The sequence below is a fragment of the Vulpes lagopus genome, chromosome 2 (assembly GCF_018345385.1).
Source record: "Vulpes lagopus strain Blue_001 chromosome 2, ASM1834538v1, whole genome shotgun sequence".
Classification (NCBI taxonomy): Eukaryota; Metazoa; Chordata; class Mammalia; order Carnivora; family Canidae; genus Vulpes; species Vulpes lagopus.
The window spans coordinates 52,350,040-52,376,555 of NC_054825.1; the positions used below are offsets into that span (position 1 = coordinate 52,350,040).

Here is a 26,516-nt window from a genome sequence, read left to right on the forward strand (position 1 = left end):
CCTTCCATCCTCCAGTTTCTCCTCAGAGGTAACTGTGCATAAGAGATATATCTAGGATTATTTTGCACGTGTGCTTTAAAGCAAATATTATCCTATCAAAAGATCAATTTGAAGGATAGATCTTCGGTTTGGGCAATTCTGAGAACCAGATGGCCATCTGTTTACTTTGCCTGGAGTTCAGAGAGTATTTTGTGAACATTCTAGTTTTTAACTGAGGTTCTCACACAGGGATTGGTGCTGTGGGAACCATCTGGAAGACCCCAACCATGACAGCTGCAAACCCTCACAGCCATATCCCCCAGGTCTGCCTGCACCAGGGCCTGTCCTGGGTCAAAAGTTTGCTCCCTGCAGTTGTGCAATTACAGGACAGCTGGAATTCACAGAGATTAAATGTTCCTTGTTCAGATTAGGGAATGGATAATGTGCCTGCCATGTGTTATAGGACAACTGAAGATCCAAACATGACCAAGGGGTACTTTTCTCAGGGAAAGAAAACATCCATTATTTTGGGTTTAATCTTTTATATTGTAATAAAAGTTCACATGTAACAAAAAAAAAATCTACATAATGAGATGGCTTTTCATTATCAACAGTCAAATTAAAAAAATTATCATCAAACTAACAAAATAAGGACTTTTAATATATTTAGGCATATCCATAGCTTAAATCTCACTAGGGCTGTTACTAAAGTGAGGTCTAGGAGTGTGAGGAGTAAGGAATCCAGTGTTAGGAATATGTATTCTCATTCTCATATTTATTCTCTCATTAATTCATTGAAGGTACATTTAGTACCTACTATGAGCCAAATCATGTGCTAACACACTGGTTGGTTACTCTGTTCCTTTTGCCCTAAATTAAAGCTCACAGACCACCTCAGGAGACAAAAATAATGAGTATCCATAACAGTCTTTACACACAACCAGTGCTTTGGCAATTATTCCAGTCATTAAACTATTCCAAAGTTTTGAGGGGAAAGCCACAGGTTAAAAATCTTCTGTAGAAACATGCCCTATATACCTACCTGGTGCTCATTATAAATGACCACTTCCTATGAGAATTCTGAAAGAAGTGATGAGGTGGGGAATAGGAGGCTAACGTGTGATTGTGTTCTTGGGGAATGCATCTGCAATTTGTTGGAGTTCTAGACTGGGACCCAACATTCACAAGCAGGAAGGCAGAGATCATGACTAAGGATTCCAATTTACTGAGATTCTCCCCTGACCTTAATCCCATAAACAGTTGCTGTTTATGCCAAAAGCTTTAGCAGGGTATAAGCTTTCCCTAAAACAGATTAGGGAGAGCCACTTTCAACAGGACCTTGTTGCAGGATCACAGAAAGACTTCAAATAAGATTTACATGTTATCCAACCTTATTATACATTCTTTCAGCAAGCTGCCAATGTTTTACTGTAACCTCTACCAAATTTTGCTTAGGAGGAATGCTTATAGGGCAGCCCGGGGGGCTCAGGGGTTTCACGCCGCCTTCAGCCCAGGGAGGGACCCTGGGGTCCCGGGATCGAGTCCCGCGTCGGGCTCCCTGCAGAGAGCCTGCTTCTCCCTCTGCCTGTGTCTCTGCCTCTCTCTGTCTCTCATGGATGAATGAGTAAATAAAGAAGAATGCTTATAAATATATTAACATTCCCTATTCCTTTAAGGGGAAGTGATGCAGGAGCCGGAGGCCTGGTGGGAGCTGTTCTCAAAAATCCTCCAGAAAGTCGGCACAAGTATGCAAAGAGCAGTGAGAGCCTTACAGGGTAAGACCACGGAGGGCGTTGTGCCAAGATAGGAAAAAAAAAAAAAATCTTGCCAAGCAAAGACAGTATACAAAGTGCTGTTCACCAAAACTTGTAACCCAGGGGGGTGGTCCCCCAAAGCTTTACGTGGCGGAGAGAAAACGGTCCGCACCTGCTTCCTCCAGGAGGGCGCGAACTGAAGGCAGAGGCAGGTCCCAGGTGTCAGGCGCCCCCTTCTGCCGCTCGCACAATCTCTCCCTCGGTGCCCGCAGCGAATGGGTGACCTAGAGCTGACCCAGAGGCAATTCGGACCTCCTCGGGGCGCCCACCGCCACCCCGGGGGCGGCCGCCAGTTCCCAAGCGGCAGGATGCGCAGAGAGCGCCGAGTCTCCCTCCCGGCTCCATCCCGCCCCGTCGTCATGGTGACCGCCGGAGCCACGCAGCCCCGCCCCTTCCTCAGGACGTGGCCCCGCCTCCCCGAACCCGGAAGCGCGAGGCTCGCGCCCACTGCGCCGACCGTTCGGGACCCAGGCTCCCCCGCCGCGCGCCCCGCCCCTCGGAGGCCCGCCCTCCGGCTCGCCCCCGCCGACCGCCGCGCCTGCGAGGACCGAGCGCTCCGGCTGCGGGCGGCGACCGGGGCCCGCGCCCCTGCGGGAGGGGAGAGCCGCCTTGGGGAGGAGGGACAGGGACGTATGTGGAGGAGGCCACGGCGGGTGAGAGGTGGGCGAGGCCCTGGGAAGCGGGGTGTGGGTGCGCGATGTGTTGAGGCTTGCAGGTGGGTGTGTGTGTAGTGTGCGCGGCTGCCTCCGTGGGTGTGACTTTGTTCGTGTGGCCCTTAGTGGGCTGGTCCATGTGACTGTGCACGTGATCGCGCGTGTGTCAGTCTGTCTGTCTGAGGTCGAGGTGGAGTTCACGGGGTGGTCGGTGTACCTGTGACCCTGCCTTTTGGTGGGACTGGGAGAGGGTGGGGTCTTGGATCATTGGGGTGGGGGGGGAGGGCGCTTGACCAGAGCATACTGCTGTAATCCGGTCCTGGGGATACACTGCTGCAGTCCAGGAGTATGTTTTTCCAACTTTTAAGAACTCTGAGCAGAAAGAAGCTAGTTATGTTAGAGAGTGCACCTCAGCCTGAAAGTGTCAAATGTCTTTGTCATCGCCAGGTGTGAGCCTTGTGAAGGGGGAGGGGGGGTGGAATGAGGAAAATAGCAGGGCTAGAGTGTTTTGCTTTTCCTCTTCTGGCTTTCCTGGGGAGTTCTAAATTCTGCATTTATGCTGCTTCTTTGTCTCCTCATACGATGTTGCAGCTCCTGTTAGCAGAAAGACTCCAGAGACTGAGGAGTAACTTAATAGCTGTGTGCAAATTTCCAAGAGCTTTTATCCCAAGACAGCACAAGATGAGGTGTCACAGAAGAAATGTCAAGTAGGCAGCTTTTCCTCCCATGAGATTTAGACGATAATGGAATAAGTTCCTGAAGAAGAGAGGGATAAATCTTCCCCCGAAGAGAGCTGAAAAAAGGATAGCTGTCTACTGGTGTGGTGAGTTACGGGGACTTGCATTTAAAAAGCCAATTGCATCTCCTGGAGACTCTCAGGGTCTAATATTTACTTCCGGCTGGTATTAATAATCACAGATTGTCCATATGCAGATCAACTCTAGGTTGAGATAAAGGTTCCGAAAACCTCTGACTAGTTAAGCTGGTTATGTGACTTAAACATTTTTAGAGACAATTCCATTGATTGTAAACTGGCAGGTTCTGTTGAAACCCTGAGGGATAAGTGCATGTAATTCTAGGTGCACACTCATAATTGGCGATTTTATCGTCCAGTACCTCAAGGGCCAGAGAGAGGACTGGGTGTCCAGAGCACTCCCTGAGGAGGGGTTTCTTTAGGCAAGATTAAGGCTAATTTCTGCAGCCCTTTTCCCACCAGCATGAACAGGTGCCTTTGTTTTTTGTGAAGAATTGAATCGTGAGAGATCAAATCAGCCTTGAGCTCATGATCCACATTCTTTCTTATTTAATACTGACCAGTTTGGTCACAATCTCAGTTAACCTTTTTTTGCTGTATACAGAAATGTTCTTCTTGTGACTTGGAAAAGTATACCCCTTTAGTGAATGAGAGCTAGGAGAACAAACTTCCTTTTCATACCACTCACAGCTGTTTTTCCTTTGCAGGAATGAGCTCTTTTTTTTTTTAACTTAGACGTCAGTTGGTCAGATGCAACATTTGGTATCTATCTTACCTTTGATATGCTGCCAAACCAGCACAAGTGTTAAAATCACTTGCCCCTACAAAAATTTAGTCACAGTTGGGTGGAATCTCTCCATCAAGTGAGATTAGTTATAAAATGTTATAGTACTGGGTTGGTGGTGAATAATACCGAGGACTGTGGTAAGGAACATCTTTCTACTTATTGCTGTGGGAAGAAGTGGATGACAGTGCATGTGAGTGCCTGCGTATGATTGGTATATGTATGATAATTGGTTTGTACATTGCAGCCGATTCCAAAACTGAATAATTTATTCCAAGTTTGGCAAATCTAGAAGCTATCTGTCTATAAGTAGCTTAGGTGTTTTATGAACCTGCTGAGTAGATTCAAATGGCTTAGATTTTTTTTTAACATGTTATTATTTGTTAAGAGAAAGGGGATATGCAAAGAATGATTTTCTTGATTCCAGTATGAACTATAACTACATCTGTGCACACTGATTTCAGCATAAGACTGGCTAAATGATATCGTTGGTACTTTTTAGAACAACTTATGATTTTAACGAACTTTTCTAAAATTACCATCCCAGCCTTGAGAGAACAGACCATTATTACAATGTCAAGGTTGTAAATCAAGTTTAATAATGGATGTCTACATTTACCATCTCCTTGGGGTTTAGTTTAGTAACCCCGTAAGGTTAGAGGTAACTGTTAAGACTGCTGAGTTCCCTATACTCCTGAGATAGCAGATGTGAGGGGCCAAAAAAGGAAGAGTTTCATTGGGTTTAGAGTTCCCAGCTCTTGGCCAGTCCAGAGAAGCCCCCTGCTCCCGTGGAGTCAGCCCAGGAGTTAAGTCCTATGGTCTTGAACACATCCTACATCTGGTTAGGAAATCCAGACTTGCCCTGGGGGTACAGGACAGGACACACAGCAAGAATTTGAATCTTTCTAAACCAGTGGGTGGAAGTTCCTTATTTGGCAATAAGAATCTGCAACGGGAGCTGTAATTTCAGGTTCCTATTAGGGCATAACACAGATGCCTGAGCAAAGAGGGGCAGCCTTTCAATTGAAGATGCCTAGCCAGTCCAAAGCTCTGAGGCCTGGGTCAAAAGGGACTCTAGGATTTCCCGATGCAGTCTTCTTAGGACATAGTCATCCATTTAGCCAATGAATAATGCGTGTTCTGTGCCAAACACTGTTGTAGGCTCTGGAGATAGAGTGGTGAAACAGTCAGAGATGAGAAAACACGTCCAAAGAGGGTAGGTGACTTTTCCAAGGTCACAGAGCTATATAAAAGCTAGAAATCACTAATCTTACAACAAAAGACCACATATTTTTTCTAAAGACGTATGTTTTATTCCTAATTATAGTGCCTTCAAGCCTTTCCTGGTATTTTATCATAGATCTTTCAGAGGAGGTTATATCATTTTTATTCACACCAACAAGGTGAACAGCAAATTTTCCTGTATCTTACATTAAGAACTACATATGAAGTTCTGAAGTTATGTTCAACCAGAATTAGATTTATAGCATTTTGTGGAGTGATCAGGAGGCAGACTTATATCACACCTCCTTTCTCTAGCATGGACTGTTCCTTATAATTTTATCAGACCTCTTTGTTAAAATGGATTTTTAAGGTACTGTCAACACATAGGTGAGGGCACTGCAGTTTGCAGTCGTTGAACTAGGACAGGCAGTCGGTGTCAGAAAAGACTCCCCTGCCTTTTTGGGCCTAGCTCTGCAATAGCCATAGGATCTCTGGTAAGTCATTTAAATTTTCTAGACTGGATTCCTCATCTGGAGGAACTAAGGGAGTTAAAATCATTATCTCTCAGGGCCCCTTCCTGCTTTATGACTATAGGATTTCACAAAATTGTTTTCTGACAAGGTAAAATAGCCCATTTCCTTGGTTTTACCATTTAAAGTACTGTTGGTATAGCTATACCAGACTCTACATTTAGTTCTGATGTAAACATGAATTCTTGACATGAAACATCACATGCTTTTATTTCAGGGTTAACCTCCATTTCAGCTAATCATGGGAGAGATTAAAGTCTCTCCTGATTATAACTGGTTTAGAAGTACAGTTCCCCTTAAAAAGGTATGTATGATTTTACTACACCTCTTATTTGCAAAATCATGTATTGTTCTTGTGACTTAGATGTTATGCCTTAGTAGTGTTTGAGAGTAAAGGTTATTGCCAAGTATCCTGACTGGGTTGCAGAGCGTAAAGTTCACCTCTTTGTCAAGCGCGATCAGCTTTTGAGACTCATTCAAGAGTAAAAGTGGGTGTGTAACTATACTCATCATTTTATAATTGCTTTTATGTATTCAAGCAAGCAGAAATATGTGTACTCTGGTGGAAAGCTTGCAGTAACAACAACTATATAGTAGGTACAGTCAGATTCTATTATAAAGCCTTTTCCTATTCTTCAGATTTAAGAGTTACATTGGGTAACATTATAGATCCTATATTTGCAATGATAGTCATCTTCAGGAAACCTTATTTGCCTGGGATGTCCAAAAACCCTAAGCATTTATCTTGAAGTTTGACTGTTGACTCTGAGTTCCTAATTAATCCCAAATGTTTGGGGATCACATTAACAAAAGCTAGTTAAGTCAGAGCACTATGATCTGAAAATCATCTATATCTCTGTTAAAATCATTTTGTCAGGGTAGACATCTGTGGAAGTACGATGCAGGTTTGAATTAATAACAGGTGCTCTCCATCTAGAAATTTGAGATACAGTTTTTTAAATATAAACAGGATATCTGCCGTATAACTGGCACTATAGTAATAGCACTATTTAATTCTTTTAACAGTTTTAACAAAGCATGGGTAGCTATGTGCCCATTTCACAGATGAGAAAACTGAAGTTCAGAGAGGTTAACTTGTTAAAGGTCACATAGCTTGGTAGAGTCTGGATCATAATCAGTCTGGCATCAAAGCCAGAAGTACTTGACTGGTAACCAAAGGGAGCCTCCCTTCCCTCTTGCTCCCTGGGAAGCTACTGCCCATGCCAAAAGATGATTAGCTCCTGGGGTCCTCTACCTTGTCCCATTCCCTCAAGTAACTCATGTGAGCTCCTCTTGATGGACTCACTTTCTCAGCAAGCTGATCACCAGACCCAAAGCAACCCAAACTTCTTGAAATATTCTTAGAAATAGTTATAGCAAGTAGCTTCATTGATGTACTTTCCTCTAGCTGTCCGTTCAGTCCGTCTGTGATTGTGATGTTTGCTTGAAATTTCATGGTGCTAGATTTTAAATTATCAAAGAGATACTGTGTCTTCTAAAATTATCAAATAGAATTCTGACAAAATTGCCATTGAAAGAGCTCTGAGAACATTGAAGTGATAAACTTATTCCAAATGAATTATTGAAATCATTTCCTACAAAATTTTAGGGATCTGAATATCTTATCTCTAGGAATTTTATTACTACAAGATTGGGATTTACTGTGTGCACTGTCAAAGGCTGTTAAGAGATTTTTACCACAATTATAGCAAAACAAACAACAGCAAAAAAAACAAAACCCAGAAAAACCAAAAAACAATGAAAAGCCAGATTGTGAGCAGCAAAATACAAAGTGCAAAAACATGAGTATGAGCTATTATTGTCATCATCTCTGACCCAGGGAAGTCCAAAAGGGAATTGTTAGGATCCTCTGGAATTTACCTTGCCCTATTTGACTGCTCCCAGTGACACCTGTGATCCCAGTTAGTGTGCTGCTGTCTGCAATGACACCTTGGACCCGCAGTATTGCCACCTAGGAGCTCTCAGAAAACAGAATCTGGAGGCCTTGAATTTTTTAATGTAAAAGTAGGATAAATACTGATTCACATTGGCAAAAGTTCAGGCAGTTAATGTACTTTTCCAAATACCACCAAAAAGTCAAAGAAAACAAAAAGTAATCACACAGCGAATAATACTAACACTCACTGAACACAAAATATCTGCCAAACTCAGCACTGAGCACTTGACTTGTCTCAGCTCATTTAAAGCTCATCCTTTTTCCTTGTTGTGTAAGGACCACTAATTCAGGAAGGTTTGTGATGACCTTCCTGCTCCCTACCCTCTTTTCCCAAGAAAGCCAGTTTTTTCCCTGTGCCCACTCCCCACTCCTGACTGATTGGTTTGAAACATTCTTCCAGGACAGGGACACCTACAGCGGCAGCATCCTTCCTATCTTAGCAAAAATCTCTCCCTCAGAGGTGTTGCCTAGATCAGGTTCCAGAAGCATCTCCTGAGTGGTACCGTCTCTCCCTAGTTTTTCCTGAGAGCTTGGAGTCTTTTCTCCCTTCTGGACAGCGCTGGAGAATGACTCCGCAAATTGCCTCCTAGACACACACACTCACACACACACTCACACACACACACACACACACAGCCAGAAGTATGGGAAAGAAATAAGATGCCATGAACAGAGTTTACTGTTTAATGATAAATAAAATAGGCTTCATATAATCATGGATGGGAAGGAAAATTGAAAACTGATTTAAAAAAAACAGCTCTTTGGAAGAGTATGGAGCAATTCTGTGTATAATATGTTAGCACTGAGGAGGGCAAAAAGAGACCGAATGCAGTTTATTATATGTGCTAGTCTGGTGTGATCCCAGGATACCTTGTAACAACCAAGGCATTAAAGTTGTCAGAGAAATTATAGTAGACAGTAACAATATAAAACCAAATCCATAAAGTTTTCCATATATTTTTCTTATAACTTTCCCTCTAGATTATCGTGGATGATGATGATAGTAAAATATGGTCACTGTACGATGCCGGCCCCAGAAATATCAGGTGTCCTCTGATATTTCTTCCCCCTGTCAGTGGAACTGCAGATGTATTTTTCCGGCAGATTTTGGCTTTGACTGGATGGGGTTACCGGGTTATAGCTGTAAGTATTGTGGATTCAGTATTACAGTTCAAGTCCACATTTCGTGGGGGTGGGGTTTTTTCTTTTTTATGTGTGTGCTCGTGTTTCTGATTAATTATAATGCATATGGTTTTTTTTTAATTGAAGGAAGCTACTTTTTTCCTGTTTTTATTTTATTTTTTTTTTAAGATTTTATTTATTAGGGCAGCCCCAGTGGCTCAGCGGTTTAGTGCTGCCTTCAGCCAGGGTGTGATCCTGGAGACCTGGGATTGAGTCCCACATCAGGCTCCCTGCATGAAGCCTGCTTCTCCCTCTGCCTGTATCTCTGCCTCTCTGTCTCTCTCTCTGTCTCTCTCTCATGAATAAGTAAATAAAATCATTTTTAAAAAAACGATTTTATTTATTAGAGAGCCTATGAGCTGGGGGAAGGGGCAGAGGGAGAAGCAGACTCCCTGCTGAGCAGAGAGCCAGATGTTGGATGGCGGTCTCAATCCCAGGACCCCAAGATCATGACCTGAGCCAAAGGCAGAATTGCAACACACTGAACCACCCAGGCACCCCTGTTTTCCTTTTTTAAAAATGTGAACTGAAGCCTTTAGAAGAAAGATGATACAGTACTCAGACATATAGAGATGCAGCGGGGACAGACCCCTGTGGAAACCTCGACGCCCAGCTGTTGTGTACATTCTCTTAAGTCTGAACAGTAGGAAGCATTGTCCTTGTTTATAGATGAGGAGATGGAGGTCCAGGCCGTTTTGGTGATAATGGGGGCTCATGGCCGGGAGGTAGAGGAGGGAGAACCGGCCTTAGTCTTCTGAGTCCATTTCCACTCCAACTTCATTACACCCCTGCCTCCAGGGGAGCGGACCATGCACTATGGCACAGCAAAGGGGTCTGCCCACGTTCAGGTGAGTGAAAGCTTGCTTCAGTGTAAGTTGAGATGAGGTTGATGAATTAGCTCAGACTCTCAGCATTTGGTTAAGTTTATTTCCAGTTGTTACCTTTTTACTGCCTTTGTTCTAAATCTAGTTTCCCGTTGATCATTCTTGAATCTCTTCTGGGCAAACAGTGGAGGTGAGAGAAGGCACTGTTTTTTGTGACTAGTTTTGTGGCAATGCCTCGACTGTGTAACAGTGGAGGCTGGTCTCCTAACTCCCCAGGAAGGAGAGACTCTGGCTTTGAGCTGGCGGTTGTTTCTGGGAGCTGGAATAGTAACACAGAAACGGGCTCCCTATGGGAGTTAAAAATGTTAATATACATTTTATTTACTGTCTGAAGGAGAGAAAATGCTGGCCAGATCTCCTCTCTTGGAATGTAACTGAAAATTCTGCTGGGTTTACCACCAACTAGGGCCGCACAAAACAAATCCTAGTTCTTCCTCCTGACAGCCCTTCTGGAGAAAACTAGTTATTATCAGCACCGCCTGCTGCCTTCCCCCAAGGTCTTTTCTTCTCTGGCAAAATTCTCCATCATTAAGCCTCTGACTTTAGTTCAGGTCATGATCTCTGTGTCATGGGGTCGAGCCCCACATTCAGCGGGGAGTCTTCTTCTGCCTCTCCTCTGCCAGTCCCCTGCTCTTGTGCACGCACAAATGTGTATTCTCTTTCTCTTTCTCAAATAAATAAAATCCTTTTTAAAAAAAAATCTTGTTTTCTATCATCTGACCCAAATTCTCAAATTTTCTGCTAGGGAGCAGCAGTTCTCCATCCTATCAGAATAGTGGAATCTTACGCACAAATAAAATGTTTAATAATAAAAGTAACATAATTACATCAAATCTAAAATTATGCTATAATATACACGGCGGTATCTATTCCAGCGATTTGTTAATGACAAAAAATTAATCTAAGTGCTTAAAACAACTAACCTGTCAGGTGACTTTTACTTATTCTTATAGAGGGGAATTCTTAGGTGACAAGCTTGAGTCCCCTCAAAAGGAGTTAGTGGCTTATATTTCTTTTCCTCCTCCTCCTCAGTATCCATAGGCTACTGAGGGACAGGCACCATACTTTTTTGGTCACAAATAAAAGTATAAGGGATCCCCGGGTGGCTCAGCAGTTTAGTGCCTGCCTTCAGCCCAGGGCTTGATCCTGGAAGCCCGGGATCGAGTCCCACGTTGGGTTCCTTGCATGGAGCCTGCTTCTCCCTCTGCCTGTGTCTCTGCCTCTCTCTGTGCTCTCATGAATAAATAAACAAAATCTTAAAAAAAAAAAAAATCTTTTTAAAAAAAAATCTTGTTTTCTATCATCTGACCCAAATTCTCAAATTTTCTGCTAGGGAGCAGCAGTTCTCCATCCTATCAGAATAGTGGAATCTTACGCACAAATAAAATGTTTAATAATAAAAGTAACATAATTACATCAAATCTAAAATTATGCTATAATATACATGGCGGTATCTATTCCAGCGATTTGTTAATGACAAAAAATTAATCTAAGTGCTTAAAACAACTAACCTGTCAGGTGACTTTTACTTATTCTTATAGAGGGGAATTCTTAGGTGACAAGCTTGAGTCCCCTCAAAAGGAGTTAGTGGCTTATATTTCTTTTCCTCCTCCTCCTCAGTATCCATAGGCTACTGAGGGACAGGCACCATACTTTTTTGGTCACAAATAAAAGTATAAGGGATCCCCGGGTGGCTCAGCAGTTTAGTGCCTGCCTTCAGCCCAGGGCTTGATCCTGGAAGCCCGGGATCGAGTCCCACGTTGGGTTCCTTGCATGGAGCCTGCTTCTCCCTCTGCCTGTGTCTCTGCCTCTCTCTGTGCTCTCATGAATAAATAAACAAAATCTTAAAAAAAAAAAAAATCTTTTTAAAAAAAAATCTTGTTTTCTATCATCTGACCCAAATTCTCAAATTTTCTGCTAGGGAGCAGCAGTTCTCCATCCTATCAGAATAGTGGAATCTTACGCACAAATAAAATGTTTAATAATAAAAGTAACATAATTACATCAAATCTAAAATTATGCTATAAGGGATCCCTGGGTGGCGCAGCGGTTTGGCGCCTGCCTTTGGCCCCGGGCGCGATCCTAGAGACCCGGGATCGAATCCCACGTCGGGCTCCCGGTGCATGGAGCCTGCTTCTCCCTCTGCCTGTGTCTCTGCCTCTCTCTCTCTCTCTCTCTCTCTCTCTCTCACTATCATAAATGAATAAATAAAAATAAAAATAAATTTAAAAAGTTTTTAAAAAATCTTAAAAATAAAATAGAAAAAAAGGCCAATGGTGTCTTCAAAGTTACTTTGTCCTTATACACCTACCTCCATGAGATTTTAAAATTTATTAAATAATTGTTAGTATCTCACAGTTAAAAGGCACAGGCACTTTTCTCATTTAAATTTTTACTGATTTATTTTTATTGATTTTAAATACATTTTAATTTGTTCACATGCAGTTGTCAGAAATAAGACAGAGATATATCCCTTGTATACTTTGCCCAGTTTCTCCCAACAGTAACATTTTACAAAACTATAGTAGGGTGTCATAACCAGAGTATTGATATTAATACAATCCACTGATCTTATTCAGATTCCAGTTTTACTTGTACTCAATTGTGTGTGTGTGTGTGTTAAGTTGTATACAATTTTATCACCTGTCTAGAACATAGATATCTTTAAATTAAAGGCTTCATAAAAATATCTTCTTGGGGAGCCTGAGTGGCTCCGTCATTAAGCCTCTGACTTTAGTTCAGGTCATGATCTCTGTGTCATGGGGTCGAGCCCCACATTCAGCGGGGAGTCTTCTTCTGCCTCTCCCTCTGCCAGTCCCCCTGCTCTTGTGCACGCACAAATGTGTATTCTCTTTCTCTTTCTCAAATAAATAAAATCCTTTTTAAAAAAAATCTTGTTTTCTATCATCTGACCCAAATTCTCAAATTTTCTGCTAGGGAGCAGCAGTTCTCCATCCTATCAGAATAGTGGAATCTTACGCACAAATAAAATGTTTAATAATAAAAGTAACATAATTACATCAAATCTAAAATTATGCTATAATATACACGGCGGTATCTATTCCAGCGATTTGTTAATGACAAAAAATTAATCTAAGTGCTTAAAACAACTAACCTGTCAGGTGACTTTTACTTATTCTTATAGAGGGGAATTCTTAGGTGACAAGCTTGAGTCCCCTCAAAAGGAGTTAGTGGCTTATATTTCTTTTCCTCCTCCTCCTCAGTATCCATAGGCTACTGAGGGACAGGCACCATACTTTTTTGGTCACAAATAAAAGTATAAGGGATCCCCGGGTGGCTCAGCAGTTTAGTGCCTGCCTTCAGCCCAGGGCTTGATCCTGGAGTCCCGGGATCGAGTCCCACGTTGGGTTCCTTGCATGGAGCCTGCTTCTCCCTCTGCCTGTGTCTCTGCCTCTGTCTCTCTCTCTCTCTCTTTCTCTCGTGAATAAATAAATCTTTAAAAAAAAACAAAACAAAAGTATAAGAAATCAGATAATAGAATGACTAAGTCAGTTATAAAAGAGGAACAATTTTATTGAATACTCCCTTTGGGCCTTGCTGCCAAAAAGAGCTGGAATTCTCCATAGAATTTTATTTCAAGTTCTCCTGAACCATAATTAGAATAAAGTTGAATTTAAGAGAAAACAGTATTTCTTTACTTTGAAGGGTTCTGGCGTATTCATCCTATGAGCCCCAGAGTTTCTCAGCTATTGGGAAAGGAAGCAGATGTGAATTGAAATTGTTACTCATATAATATCACTGGTATGCTATTCTGTTTTAAATTGATCTCTTAGGTAAACTGAATTTTAAAGTTTAGAAGAAGATGAGAGCTTATTTTCACATGGACTGAATAAGGAGCAGAGCTTGAGCAAATGAGAAAAGCTTTATGGGAGTCCTGAATTTTTCATATATTTATATATTGTTATTAATTAATAATTGCTGTTATTTCAGTTGCAGTATCCAGTTTATTGGGACCATCTTGAATTCTGTGATGGATTCAGAAAACTTTTAGACCATTTACAACTGGATAAAGTGAGTACCCTAAAACTAATTATTTAAATGTGATTTTTTTTTTTTAAGATTTTATTTATTCATTCATGAGAGACACAGAGAGAGAGAGGCAGAGATGGGGCAGAGGGAGAAGGCGGCTCCATGCAGGGAGCCTGGTATGGGATGATCTCGGAACTGCAGAAACACGCCCTGGACTCCAGAATCATGCTCTAAGACGAAGGCAGACACTGAACTGCTCAGCCACCCAGGCGTCCCATAAATGCAACATTTACATTATAAAGGCTGGCGTTGTCTTTCTTTTGTTTCTTTTATTTTTTAATTTTTTCTTTTGTTTTTAAAATGACAGTTCCCAAAAGAAAATTTACGCTTTTAAGGTGTGTGAGTATGGTTTTTAATATATTCACAGATAGGTGCAACCAACAGCACAGTCAATTTTAGGACATTTTTTTCACCCAGAGGAAACCACATAATCATTAGCAGTCACTCCTCACCTTCCTCCCTGTGGCCCTGGCAACTTAATCTGCTTTCTGCCTGTGTGAATATATACTTTCTAGGTATTTTATATAAATGAAATCATGTGATATTCACCTTTTCTAACCAACTTCTTTACCTTCACATAATGTTTGCACGGATCATCCACATAGTAGCATGTATCAGTACTTCGTATTCCTTTTTATGGTCAAATAATATCCCATTGTACATGTGTACCACATTTATTTACCCATTTGTCAGTTGATGCACATTTGGATTGTTGCCATTGTTGGCTCTTAGAAAGAACACTATGAACATCTGTGCACAAGTTTTTGTATGGACATATGTTTTGGTTCTCTTGAGTATGTACCTAGAAGTAGAATCCCTAAGTCATTGTTTTCTTAAACATAAATTACTAAGTGGGGTGCCAGGGTGGCTCAGTCGCTTAATTCCACCTTCGGCTCGGGTCATGATCTCAGGGTCCTGGGATCCAGCTCTCCTGGAGCTCCCTGCTCAGCAGGAGTCTCCTTCTCCCTCTGCCCCACCCTCCACTCATGTTCTCTCTCTCTCTCTCTCTCTCTCTCTCTCTCTCTCTCTGTCAAATATAAATAAAATCTGGAAACCACTTGTAATTTTTTTATTCTCTAACGCAATCTGTGGATAATATTTTTTAACTTGTATGCACAACTTGTTTTCTTGACAGGATGTATAAATTGTATTTAAATACAATATTTCCTGGGGCGCCTGGGTGGCTCAGTGGTTGAGCGTCTGCCTTGGGCTCAGGTCGTGATCCCGCAGTCTGGGATCGAGTCCCACATCAGGCTCCCTGCATAGAGCCTGCTTCTTCCTCTGCCTGTGTCTCTGCCTCCCTCTGTGTCTCTCATGAATAAATAAATAAAACCTTAAAAAATACAATATTTCCTAGGTGTCAAAGTACTATAGATATTTTCTTTTCTTTTTTTTTTTTTTAAAGATTTTATTTATTTAGTCATGAGAGACACAGATAGAGAGAGAGAGGCAGAGACACCGGCAGAGGGAGAAGCAGGCTCCGTGCAGGGAGCCCGATGTGGGACTCGATCCCGGGACTCCAGGATAACGTCCTGGGCCAAAGGCAGGCACCAAATCGCTGAGCCACCCAGGGATCCCCACTATAGATATTTTCATCTAATGACTAGTGATGAAACAATATAGTGACATTATATTCTGTGGTTGGTGATAACTAAAACAGCTTTTTTTGGTATTTATGTTAGGATTGATTATTGTTTTAGTATCCTTATGTTTGTTTGCAATTAGGTTCATCTTTTTGGGGCTTCCTTGGGAGGCTTTTTGGCCCAGAAATTTGCTGAATATACACACAAATCTCCCAGAGTCCATTCCCTCATCCTCTGCAATTCCTTCAGTGACACTTCTATCTTCAACCAAACTTGGACTGCAAACAGGTAAGAATGTAAACACTTGGTCAAAATTCTTATGATTTTTGTTCAGTGGAATTTTTAATATGTTGGCTTTTGGGGTTTTTTCTTTGCATCGAAGAGCAGGAGGAAGGGGTTATGTCTACTCCTGTCTTTTGAAACTACCCTGGCTTTTAAAATTGAAACAATTAGGAGCACCAGGATGGCACAGTTGGTTGAGCCTCTTGGCTCTTGGTTTCACCTGAGGTCCTAATCTTGAGATTGTAAGTTGAGTTGGGCTCCGCACTCAGTGTGATGCCTGCTTGAGATTCTTTCTCCCTCTCCCTCTCCCACTTGTTCTCTCTCTCTCTCTCTCTCTCTCTCTCAGATAAATAGACAAATCTTTTTTAAAAATATTTTTTAATAAAATTACAATCACCTTTACAAAATGAAATAAACTCTGGATTCAGCTATTTTTATTACTCTAAGTTATTGTTTAGTTTTGTTTAATGTACCTTTATATGCTCTTACAGTTTCTCTTCAGTGCCTATATAACTATAGTGTTCTACTTGTTCCACTTATTTCTGTAAACAATGCCATCTATTGAGCAACACAGTTTCTTTAGCCATTTGGCATCCCCCAGTTTTCCATCATGTTCTACTGTAAATCTTTGTACAAATTACTTTTTTTTCCTTCCCTTTCTGGGTTATTTCCTTGAGATGTGTTTCCAAAAATAGAATAGAACATTTAGTCTGTCTGTGGATGTTTTGCACATCATGACACTTTAATATTAGTCTGCTTTCAGAAAGTAGGAAATGGTGGAATGCTTTTGGGGCAACCAGTGGGGTGCTTGTTACTTTTGAGCCATCCTTTCATTGAAGATACCATTTTTAGTAGTTTGAAAGTATCTAATAGTACCTTAAAGCTGACCTAATGTGGTTTCTTTCATTGCTAGCAAGGTTAGGCTCAACTCGCCCCCCCGCCCCCCCCCCCAAAAAAAAAGCCCAGTGAGTAAACATTCCTGTAAGATCAGGTTGATTTTCACAGAATACTATAGATAAACATTGTTTTCATGATTTTCACATCTCTTTAAAATTGTAGGGACGGCTGGCTGGCTCAGTTGGTAGAGCATGAGACTTTTGATCTCTGGGTCATGAGTTTGAGCCCCATGTTGGGCATATAGCTTACTTAAAAAAAAGATTGTACTCTGTTCTTTCTTTTTGTTTTTTTTTTTGTGTTTTTTTTTTTTAATGACTGAGTCAACGTTCATCTCTTTTTTTAAAAAATTTTTATTTATTTATGATAGTCACACAGAGAGAGAGAGAGAGAGAGAGGCAGAGACACAGGCAGAGGGAGGAGCAGGCTCCATGCACTGGGAGCCCGACGTGGGATTCGATCCTGGGCCAAAGGCAGGCGCTAAACCACTGCGCCACCCAGGGATCCCTACTCTGTTCTTTCTAAAAGCTTTGCTTGATATTATCTCAGTAGTCGGTTCAGCATTTGTGCAACAATTTCTTACATACATTTACTACAAATAGTTCATGTCCACACAATGCACTAAAGCTCACTGATTATTTTTGACGATTTTTAAAAAGATTTGTTTGTTTGTTTGTTTATTTATTTATTTATTTATTTATTTATTTATTTATTTATTTATGAGAGACACAGAGAGAGAGAGAGAAAGAGCGAGAGAGAGAGAGAGAGAGGCAGAGACAGGCAGAGGGAGAAACAGGCTCCATGTAGGGAGCCTGATGTGGGACTCAATCCCGAGTCTCCAGGATCAGACCCTAGGCTAAAGACAGCGCTAAACCGCTGAGCCACCCGGGCTGCCCATTTTTGACGATTTTTGATGATTTTAATGTTGTTTTAATTGTCAGAACCAAGAGAGCCCCCACTTTGTGTTCCAGCACGTGAGCTACATTTTATCAACTATCTGAGTGCTTGCTGTATACCACCCATTGAGGCCACAGGGGCAAGCAAAGCCTGGAGGGTCTGCCCCTCACAGAGGTGCCTAGGCAGGTTCACCTTGAGAAGCTAAGGAAGCCATAGGGGTTGGGTTGGAGAAAGGTAATGAAGGATGGCCAGCTGTCCTTGTGAGGGATGCTCACCTTCCAAAAAGCCATTCCATGGAGAGGACACATCAGAAGGTGGTCTCTTCCTTTTATAAGTCATTTTCAGCATAGGTTTGGAGAAAGTAGTGTTCACCCTATATAATGGCTCTGAACATTTATAATTAATGGCATAAATACCAACTAAAAATCACATAGAAATTCATAAATTGAATTGCCTTGAATTAGTGCAGTTGAATCTACTAGTAGCAAACTTTGGAAGGTACAATCACTCTTTCATTTTGCTATTTTGAAATATCAAGCAATCAAAAGGTGATAGAAACCTGAAGGTTGAAATCTTAAGTTTTCAGGGTTTTTTTTTGTTTTTTTGTTTTTTTTAAGATTTATTTATTTTACAGAGGAAGAGGAGAATGTGAGGGACAGAGGGAGAGGGAGACTCTCCAGCAGCTCCCTCCTGAGCACAGAGCCCACTGTGGAGCTCGACCCCTCAACCCTGAGATCATGACCTGAGCCAAAATCCAGAGTCGGCCACTTAACCGACTGAGCCACACAGGTGGCCCACATTTTCCATTTTCTAAGGAGAATAGTTTTAGCCATTGGAAATAAGGCCAATTAGTAAAACTAAAACTAAAACTCAGAATTATCAAAATGTCTACCTTGGTAAAGATGTTTGAAATACTGCTTATAATTATTCCAAATCCTCAAATAAAACTTGACTATATTAAACCATAACTCTTTTAGGAGCTCGGGAAAATTTACATAAAAATATGATGCTTCAAAACCAGCTCTTTGAAAGAAGAGACTAGATCATTTTGTCTTTAGATCCTAAGTAGTTAATACAAAGCTTCAATATCAAATGAATATTTGCCATTTTTGTGTGGTCTTGCAGATTTGATGATCAGGTCTTTGTTTTACAGCTTTTGGCTGATGCCATCATTTATGCTCAAAAAAATCGTTCTCGGAAACTTTTCATCTGGCCCAGTGGACCCTATGATGGCTGATGCTATTGATTTTATGGTGGACAGGGTAAGGATTTTGGCATTAGAATGGGGACACTTTGTACTAGGAATCTCCATGTCTCCCTAGTTCTTGATGATAGATCTGTCTCGTTGAGTATGTTAGAGATGTTTGTTAAGCAGTCTTCCATATTTACTTTAATATACCCAACAGATGTTACTGCTGGGAAGTAATTCATCAGAATCACTTGGGAGGAGCTTTTAAAAATACAGATTCCATGGGCACCTGGCTGGCTCAGTTCGTGGAACGTGTGACTCTTGATCTCAGGATCGTGAGTTCAAGCCCCATGTTGGGCATGGAACCTACTTCAAAAAAAAAAAAAAAAAATACAGATTCCAAGGCCTCTCCAGCCCACTGAACTGGAATCCATGGGCATGGGGTCTGGGAATTTGCATTTTTACTCTCTTCTCCCTCTCTTTCTCCCCCACAAGGGGAGCCCAAAGTAGCAGGTCTACAGACTTGCATTTAGGGGCTATGGGGCTAGATGATTTTTCTGAGATCTCTTCCAGCTCCAAAATCTTGTAAAAGTGTTTATCTGTCACTTTGGGGCTTTGGGAAGTGGCCTGCTACCCACGGTTACCCGGTTGCAGAGGCAGTTCAGGGTGAAGGGTATGTAATGCTAGGTTCCCAGAATAGAACACCACCAGCTGGGAGGCCCAGTGCATGGTCTCTCAGATACATTGTATTTCCTCACTGGTGACCCGGCCCACCACACATGATGGCACCTTTATAAGTGCAGGTATTATCTGTGGATTTAATATAACATGAGGAACAAAATTAATTCAAAAACTTTGCCTGTGTTTCTTCCTGCAGCTGGAAAGTTTGGGTCAGAGTGAACTGGCTTCAAGACTTACCCTGAATTGTCAAAATTCTTATGTGGAACCTCATAAGATTCGAGACATCCCTGTGACCATTATGGATGTAAGCTTCCTTTTAAAAAAATAGATGCTTTAGCTTTATAAATGTATATATCAAGAGCTTCCTCATAATTGTTTTATAATTTTTCAGTGTGCCTCTTTAAATGCTGCCTTGCGTTTGTATTTTTTTTTTTTTTAACAACCACCACCACCACAGTTCTAAAACAATCAGTTTATTGCTTATCCCATATTTTCCCTGGCAGGAATAACACCATTGAAATCAGAATAAACATAAACAAACATGGTAATCCTTACCCATTTTGATGGATTTTTCTATTGTCATCACCAAATACTGCACTTTAGCTACTACACATCTGTGCAGCAAAGAAAAGTTACCTCACAGAGGCAGAGAATCAAAAATTCCATAAAGTCTAATTAGCATGAAAGTTTGCTTCTTGTAACAAAACTTAACCATTTTAACCATATTCAAGTGTACAGTTCAGTGGAGTTAAGTACATTTATGGTGTTGTGAAACTGTCACCACCATCCATTTCCAGAACTTTGCCTCATCCCAAACTGAAAGTCTGTACCCATTAAACACTAGCTTGCCAGTCCCTCCTTCTCCCAGACCCTGGTAACCCACATTGTACTTTCTGCTCTATGTACTGACTATTCTGTGTATCTCATAGAAGTGGAATCACATAATATTTGTACTTCTGTGTCTGGCTTATTTCACTTAGCAGAATATCTTCAAAGTTTATTCATGTTATAGCATGTATTAAAGGCTGAATAACATTCTGTTGTGTGTATATACCACATTTATCCATTCACCTGTTTTTTTTTTTTTAAGATTTTATTTATTTATTCATGAGAGACACAGAGAGAGAGAGAGAGGCAGAGACACAGGCAGAAGGAGAAGCAGGCCCCATGCAGGGAGCCCGACGTGGGACTCCATCCTGGGTCCCCAGGATCAGGCCCTGGGCCAAAGGTGGCGCTAAACCACTGAACCACCTGGGCTGCCCCTGTCCGTTCACCTGTTGATGAGCATTTGGGCTTTTCTACCTTTTGGCTCTTGTGAATCATGCTACTCTGAATGTTGGTATACACATACCTGTTAGAGTACCTACTCTCACTTCTTTTGGGTCTATACCTAGAGGTGAAATTGCTGAGCCATATTGGTGATTCTGCGTTTAACTTTTTGAGAAACCGTCATATCATCTTCTACAGAGACTACCATTTTATATTCCCACAGCAGTGTACAAGGTTTCAAGTCATCCCATATCCTCCCCAACACTTGTTATTTCCTGTTTTGTTTTGTTTTGTTTTATAATGGCCATTCTAATGGATGCAAAGTGGTATTTCATTGTGGTTTTGGCTTATTTTTTTTAATCATATAATTATTTTGCCTCATAAGTGGATGTATTACTAAAATCAAATAACATTTTTAAGAATTGATTTTTCAGGGGCAGCCCCGGTGGGTCAGCAGTTTAGCGGCCCAGGGCAGGATCCTGGAGACCCAGGATCGAGTCCCACGTCGGGCTCCCTGCATGGAGCCTGCTTCTCCCTCTGCCTGTGTCTCTGCCTATGTCTCTACCTCTCTCTCTCATTGTCTCTCTCTGCCTCTCTCTTTCTCTTATGAATAAATAAATAAAATCTTAAAAAAAAAAAAGGATTTTTCAGGAAATTACAAGCATGTAAATTATAACTTCTAATTCTCCACTGTAATCTCTACGTTCCAACATTTACTATGACACAGAACGAGCTTTTCGGTACTCTTGGTAAAATACTTGGTCCTCATGGTACATTTGCTCTGCTTGCCCATCTTTCAAAGCTGAGCTCACCACTTGGGTATGTGGTCACTGAAAACTATATGTAAGCTTTAGCAAGTTGGAGATACTTTTTGAGTGTGTGTGCTTCATTTTAAATATTATTTTTTGAAAACTTGTTTGCGTGTGTTTAAACATAAGTTTAGGGGCACTGGGTGGCTCAGTCGGTTGAGTGTCTGCCTTTGGCTCAGGTCATGATCTCAGGGTCCTGGGATCCTGATCCCCCTCTCCCCCTGCTCATGCTATCTCTCTCTGTGTCTCTCAAATAAATAAAATCTTTAAGAACAAACAAACAAAAAACAGGTAAGTTTATGTGGGCATTAAAAGATGTCTAGAATCATGTACTCCAAACAGCTAACAATGGCTCTCCCAGGAAAGGATCTGGACTTTTTCTTATACTCTTCAAAAAAATTTTTTTAATTTTTTTTCTGATCATATAGTACTTATGTAACTGTTTTTAAGTAATAATAAAATTTAAAAGGTTTTGAGGGGGGGGGTCCCCTGGGTGGCTCAGCGGTTTAGCACCTGCCTTCAGCCCAGGGTGTAATCCTGGAAACCCAGGATCGAGTCCCACATCGGGCTCCCTGCATGGAACCTGCTTCTCTCACTGCCTGTGTCTCTGCCTCTCTCTCTCTCTCTCTCTGTGTCTCTCATGAATAAATAAATAAAATCTTTAAATAAAATAAGTTTTGGGGATTTCAGTGATCTTTTTGAAATGAATTGGCATTCACTATTCTTTTAATTTAGTTAGTTAGCTATGTTTAAGGGGAAAAAATTCATGATAAGAATTTTCCCCCCAATGAATGCAAGAGGTGTTTGACAACAAAATCTGTAGCTTATGTTGGAGTTAGAAGTTACCAGACATGAGCAAGTTACCCAGGCTGGCCAGGGGTTCAGCGGTATCTCTTCACTAGAAAGCCAGAAAGAAATGCTTTGGAAGGCACTTTCCACAATGTACAAAAAACCTCCTAAAACACTGGTAGGTTACAGCTTTGTGTTTTTTTTAAAGGTATTTGACCAGAGTGCACTTTCAACTGAAGCTAAAGAAGAAATGTACAAACTGTATCCTAATGCCCGGAGGGCTCATCTTAAAACAGGGGGCAACTTCCCATACCTGTGCAGAAGTGCGGAGGTGAATCTTTATGTGCAGGTAAGTCCCAGCTTGGGAGCCGGAACACTTTGAACCCAAAGTGTATGGTTTGAAACATAAAGTTGTTTTTTTTTTTTTTTGATGGTGGAATAAGAGGACTACAGAATTCTCTGTAGCAGTGAGTCATTCACTTGATAAAGGTGGTTTACATTAATAATTTATAGCAGAAGCCAAGCGGATATATTAGAAACAGCTGAGTGACTCTGCCTACCACTCTTTTCTAAGAACAGCAGGCCTGCATCCACACATACTGAAGTGGCCATGCCACATGATGTGACCTTGCCTCCTGGATACAGTGAATTCAATCAGAACAGGAACCTTCATTGAAGCAACTTCCTGATCCATTTTTAACACGTTAAAAAGAAACACACGCAGGAGTGCCTGGCTTGCTCAGTCGGAAGAGCATGAGACTCTTGATCTCAGGGAGTTGTGAGTTCAAGTCCCACATGGGGTGTAGAGATTACTTAAATATAACTTAACATATACACACACGTGCATGTACAAAAACTAGCAAAAGCTGCCACTTCATCTTCTACCCAAATGGATATTAAAATAGCAGTGAGAGGGCAGCCCTGGTGGCTCAGTGGTTTAGTGCCGCCTTTGGTCCAGGGCGTGATCCCGGAGACCCAGGATCAAATCCCACGTTCAGGGTCCCTGCATGGAGCCTACTCCTCCCTCTGCCTATGTCTCTGCCTCTGTCTCTCTCTGTGTCTCTCATGAATAAATAAATAAAATCTTTAAGAAAAAATAAAATAGCAGTGAGAAATTATTGCTTTGGCAGTTCGGTAGGAAGTATCAAGAGCTTCAAAAACCAGTCACATCCTTAGGTCCTGCCATCTATTTGTGGCATGGATCCTAAGGAGAAGACCCTAAATTCAAAAAAACCTGATGCCAGGAGACATTGATCATGATCTCACACAGAACAGCAGAGGATCGGGGGAGGACCTGAGTCACAGCAGCAAAGCAGGAGGGTAAACACCCACTCACAGAGTGGTGTGCCACCCTCTAAGATGTTGATGAAGAGTTTGTAGGAACTTGGAGAGACCTGTTATATATTAAATAGAGAACAAAGGGGGATCCCTGGGTGGCACAGCAGTTGGGTGCCTGCCTTTGGCCCAGGGCACGATCCTGGAGACCCAGGATCGAATCCCACGTCGGGCTCCCGGTGCATGGAGCCTGCTTCTCCCTCTGCCTATGTCTCTGCCTCTCTCTCTCTCTGTGTGTGACTATCATAAATAAATTTATAAATAAATAAATAAATAAATAAATAAATAAATAAATAAATAAATAAATAAATAAGGAACAAAGATCCCACATTGTGGTTTTTCAAAATACTTGACTTTTCTATGTTTTCTAGTTTTTCTCTAATTACATTATAATTTTAGAACTATAAACATTTATATGTTAGGGCACCTGGGTGGCTCAGTCGGTTGGGTGTCTGCCTTTGGCTCTGGTTGTGATCTCGGGATCCTGGGATCAAGCCCCATGTTGGAGCTCCCTGCTCAGGGGGTGTCTGCTTCCCCCTCTCCCTCTCATCTCTGCGCTCTCTCGCTCTCTCAAATAAATAAATAAAACCTTTTTAAAAAAGCATTTATGTGTTACTGTGGCATTTAAAATAATGATTCTGTGTTTCTACAGATCCATTTGCTACAATTCCACGGAACCAAATATGCGGCCATCGACCCGTCGATGGTCAGTGCTGAGGAACTAGAGGTGCAGAAAGGCAGCTTGAGCATCAGTCAGGAGGAGCAGTAGCTCTGTTGCCGCCTGTTGATGATGAGTGATCCAGAGAGTTCTTGTACAATCAGCTGCGTCAGCACCCGCCAGGCAGGCTCTGTTCAGTTGTCAGGCTCGCCAGTCATCACTGTGTTTGGAAGCAGGATTGATTGTCATCTTTGTGACAGGCAGCAGCTCTTCTAAGCCAGTGTGACTGTTCCCTCTGCATTTTTTTTTTTTTTTTAGCTTTTGAATTTGAGGAAGTACTTTTGAAGACTCTCACTTTAAGAATTGTGAAAATTTTGCTACCAAAAGTCTTCTCACCACTGTGTTCTTAAGAGAATGTTGATTTTTGAGGTTTGGGATTTTGTGGAGTTTTTTTCTTTCCTTTCCTCTTTTCTTTCTTTTTACGATATTTGCTGTAAATGCTGCACATCCAGATTGTGTATCAGAAGGACATTGGTTATTTTTATGCTTTCTTGGTTATAACCGTTATCAAGTGCCAACGCTGTCTGTCACCCCACCGTTTGCTCTCCTACAAAATCAGCTACTTCTAATTTCCAGTTAAGCAGATCATTTTATCTGTTGTCTTTCTAGCCATTACAGTCATTTGGAATAAAAATTCAATTTCAGTGGGTGGTTTTGGTGATTATTGTAGCTGCCCAACTGGACTGCATAGACATAGGACTTTCTGCAAAGCAGACCATGGGGTCATTGGCTAATTCTTGGTGACATCAGGTAAGTGACTTACTCTCACTAAAGTGCAGTTTGCTCATTGTAAAGTAACAATAGCTCTCATTTATTGAGCTGTTAGTATGTGCCAAGTACTTTTCATACCTTCTTGTCTTCCCCTAGTGGGAATGTCTCTTAAATCTCTTTTAAACTGTAAATTCCTATTTTTTTCTTGCCATGAATTTGTTGAAGAAACAGGCTCATCTGCCCTGTAGAATTCCCCCACAGTCTCGATTTGGCTGATTGCAGCCTCATAGTGTCCTTTAACTTGTTTCTATGTCCCTGGTATTTCCCATGAACTGGTGGTTACATCTAGAGGGTCAGTTTCACATTCAGTCAATACTGAATACTTCATAGGGCAGGAATACTTCATAGGCGAAGCTGTGTGCTTCCCATTATGTCACTGGGGGAGGCCCAGAACATCTGCTTGTCCCTAAGTTGTGAAGATTGCTCAGTAGATTCAGACGTTGTCAGCCAGATCCAGTCAGTCATTGGGGAATTCCACTGATGGTTTGCCTGCCACTGCTCATCACTGCACAGATGCACTATGTCATTAGAGGATGCAGAGCAGTAACAATAACTCTAATTTTTATTCTATTAACTAGAGTTCTTGGATTTAAGAATCTATTCTTAAATATAATAAGAATAACTCTATTAACTAGAGTTCTCGGATTTAAGAATCTTCCCCTCATCAGCTATTTGGTTTCACTGGGGTACAATTTAGACCAGAAAAATCAGCATCAATGCTTCTTTCCCTTTAAGTTTTCAGAACTTTGAGTTAACCATACTATTTACAGTTTCATGCCCACCACAACCCTGGTTAGGCTGATATTACAGGTGAGGTCATGGAAACAGGGACAAGAGATTTGTTCAGCATCACACAGGGAGGGGTGGAGCTGGCATGGCAACTTGGGCCTGACCATCCCTAAAACCAGTGATCTTTCCATGTAGGTTAGTGTGTGCTCTACCTTGTGACTTTAGAACAGTCTGGAGTTATGGAAACACCTGGTAAGCCATGAAGGTAGAGCTTTAATGTTTTTAACTGTTGGCATCTGAGGTTCCTTCCCAACCAATAGGAAACTCCTGTGGGCAGGGCCAGGCTGCACATGGTCAGCAGCCCCTTCCTTACCTGGTACAGCAGTGAACTGTGGGACTACCCTCTGCTTTCTTTTCAAATTCTCCCTGAGTGAGCCACTTCCTCCGACAGCTTCAACCACTCCCTGGCTCTAGGACCTGATGACTGCCATTGCCAAACCCAACTGATTCTGAGATGGCCTTGAATGCCTAATGGGCCCATCAGGCCAGCCTTCTACAGGCACACCCATGTCCCCACTGCCCAAACCTGCTCCTTCTCTCTTAGACCCGTCCTCCCCATTCCCAGCACCACTGTGCCTCCAGATTCCCCAGCTAGAAACCCAGCCACCCCCATCTCCAGGTCTCAGGCTGGAGCTAGATGCCAAGATGAAACTTCGAGATGAGCCAGGTGGTTACTGAGGATCACAGGAAAGAGGTGTG

The 26,516-nt window shown here is 41.7% G+C and overlaps 1 protein-coding gene and 1 non-coding gene across 5 annotated transcripts; both read left to right on the top strand.

Moving 5' to 3' along the window:
• The first annotated feature begins 2,206 nt into the window (after positions 1–2,206).
• Positions 2,207–24,901, top strand: SPG21 (SPG21 abhydrolase domain containing, maspardin). 4 transcript variants are annotated; one of them, XM_041746156.1, is made up of 10 exons: positions 2,207–2,453; positions 3,038–3,269; positions 5,956–6,042; positions 8,677–8,838; positions 13,713–13,793; positions 15,537–15,682; positions 18,621–18,729; positions 19,534–19,641; positions 22,413–22,553; positions 24,192–24,901. In XM_041746156.1, exons 3-10 carry the CDS (start codon positions 5,980–5,982, stop codon positions 24,306–24,308), a joined length of 927 nt encoding a protein of 308 aa, XP_041602090.1. In that variant the 5' UTR covers positions 2,207–2,453; positions 3,038–3,269; positions 5,956–5,979; the 3' UTR covers positions 24,309–24,901. The 4 variants fall into 4 exon arrangements, with proteins under 4 accessions (XP_041602090.1, XP_041602092.1, XP_041602091.1 ...); XM_041746158.1 differs by having other exon boundaries at positions 2,207–2,446; XM_041746157.1 differs by lacking the exon at positions 3,038–3,269.
• TRNAK-UUU lies at positions 16,740–16,812 on the top strand. The gene has a single exon. It is a non-coding gene; the product is annotated as a tRNA-Lys (tRNA).
• Positions 24,902–26,516: the final 1,615 nt, after the last annotated feature.

Coding starts and splice junctions, on each gene's coding strand:
- SPG21 (XM_041746156.1), top strand. CDS start 5,980: ATGGGAGAGATTAAAGTCTCTCCTGATTATAACTGGTTTAGAAGTACA. Junction 6,043..8,676: donor GTACAGTTCCCCTTAAAAAG/GTATGTATGATT, acceptor CTTTCCCTCTAG/ATTATCGTGGATGATGATGA. Junction 19,642..22,412: donor TCCCTGTGACCATTATGGAT/GTAAGCTTCCTT, acceptor TTTTTTTTAAAG/GTATTTGACCAGAGTGCACT.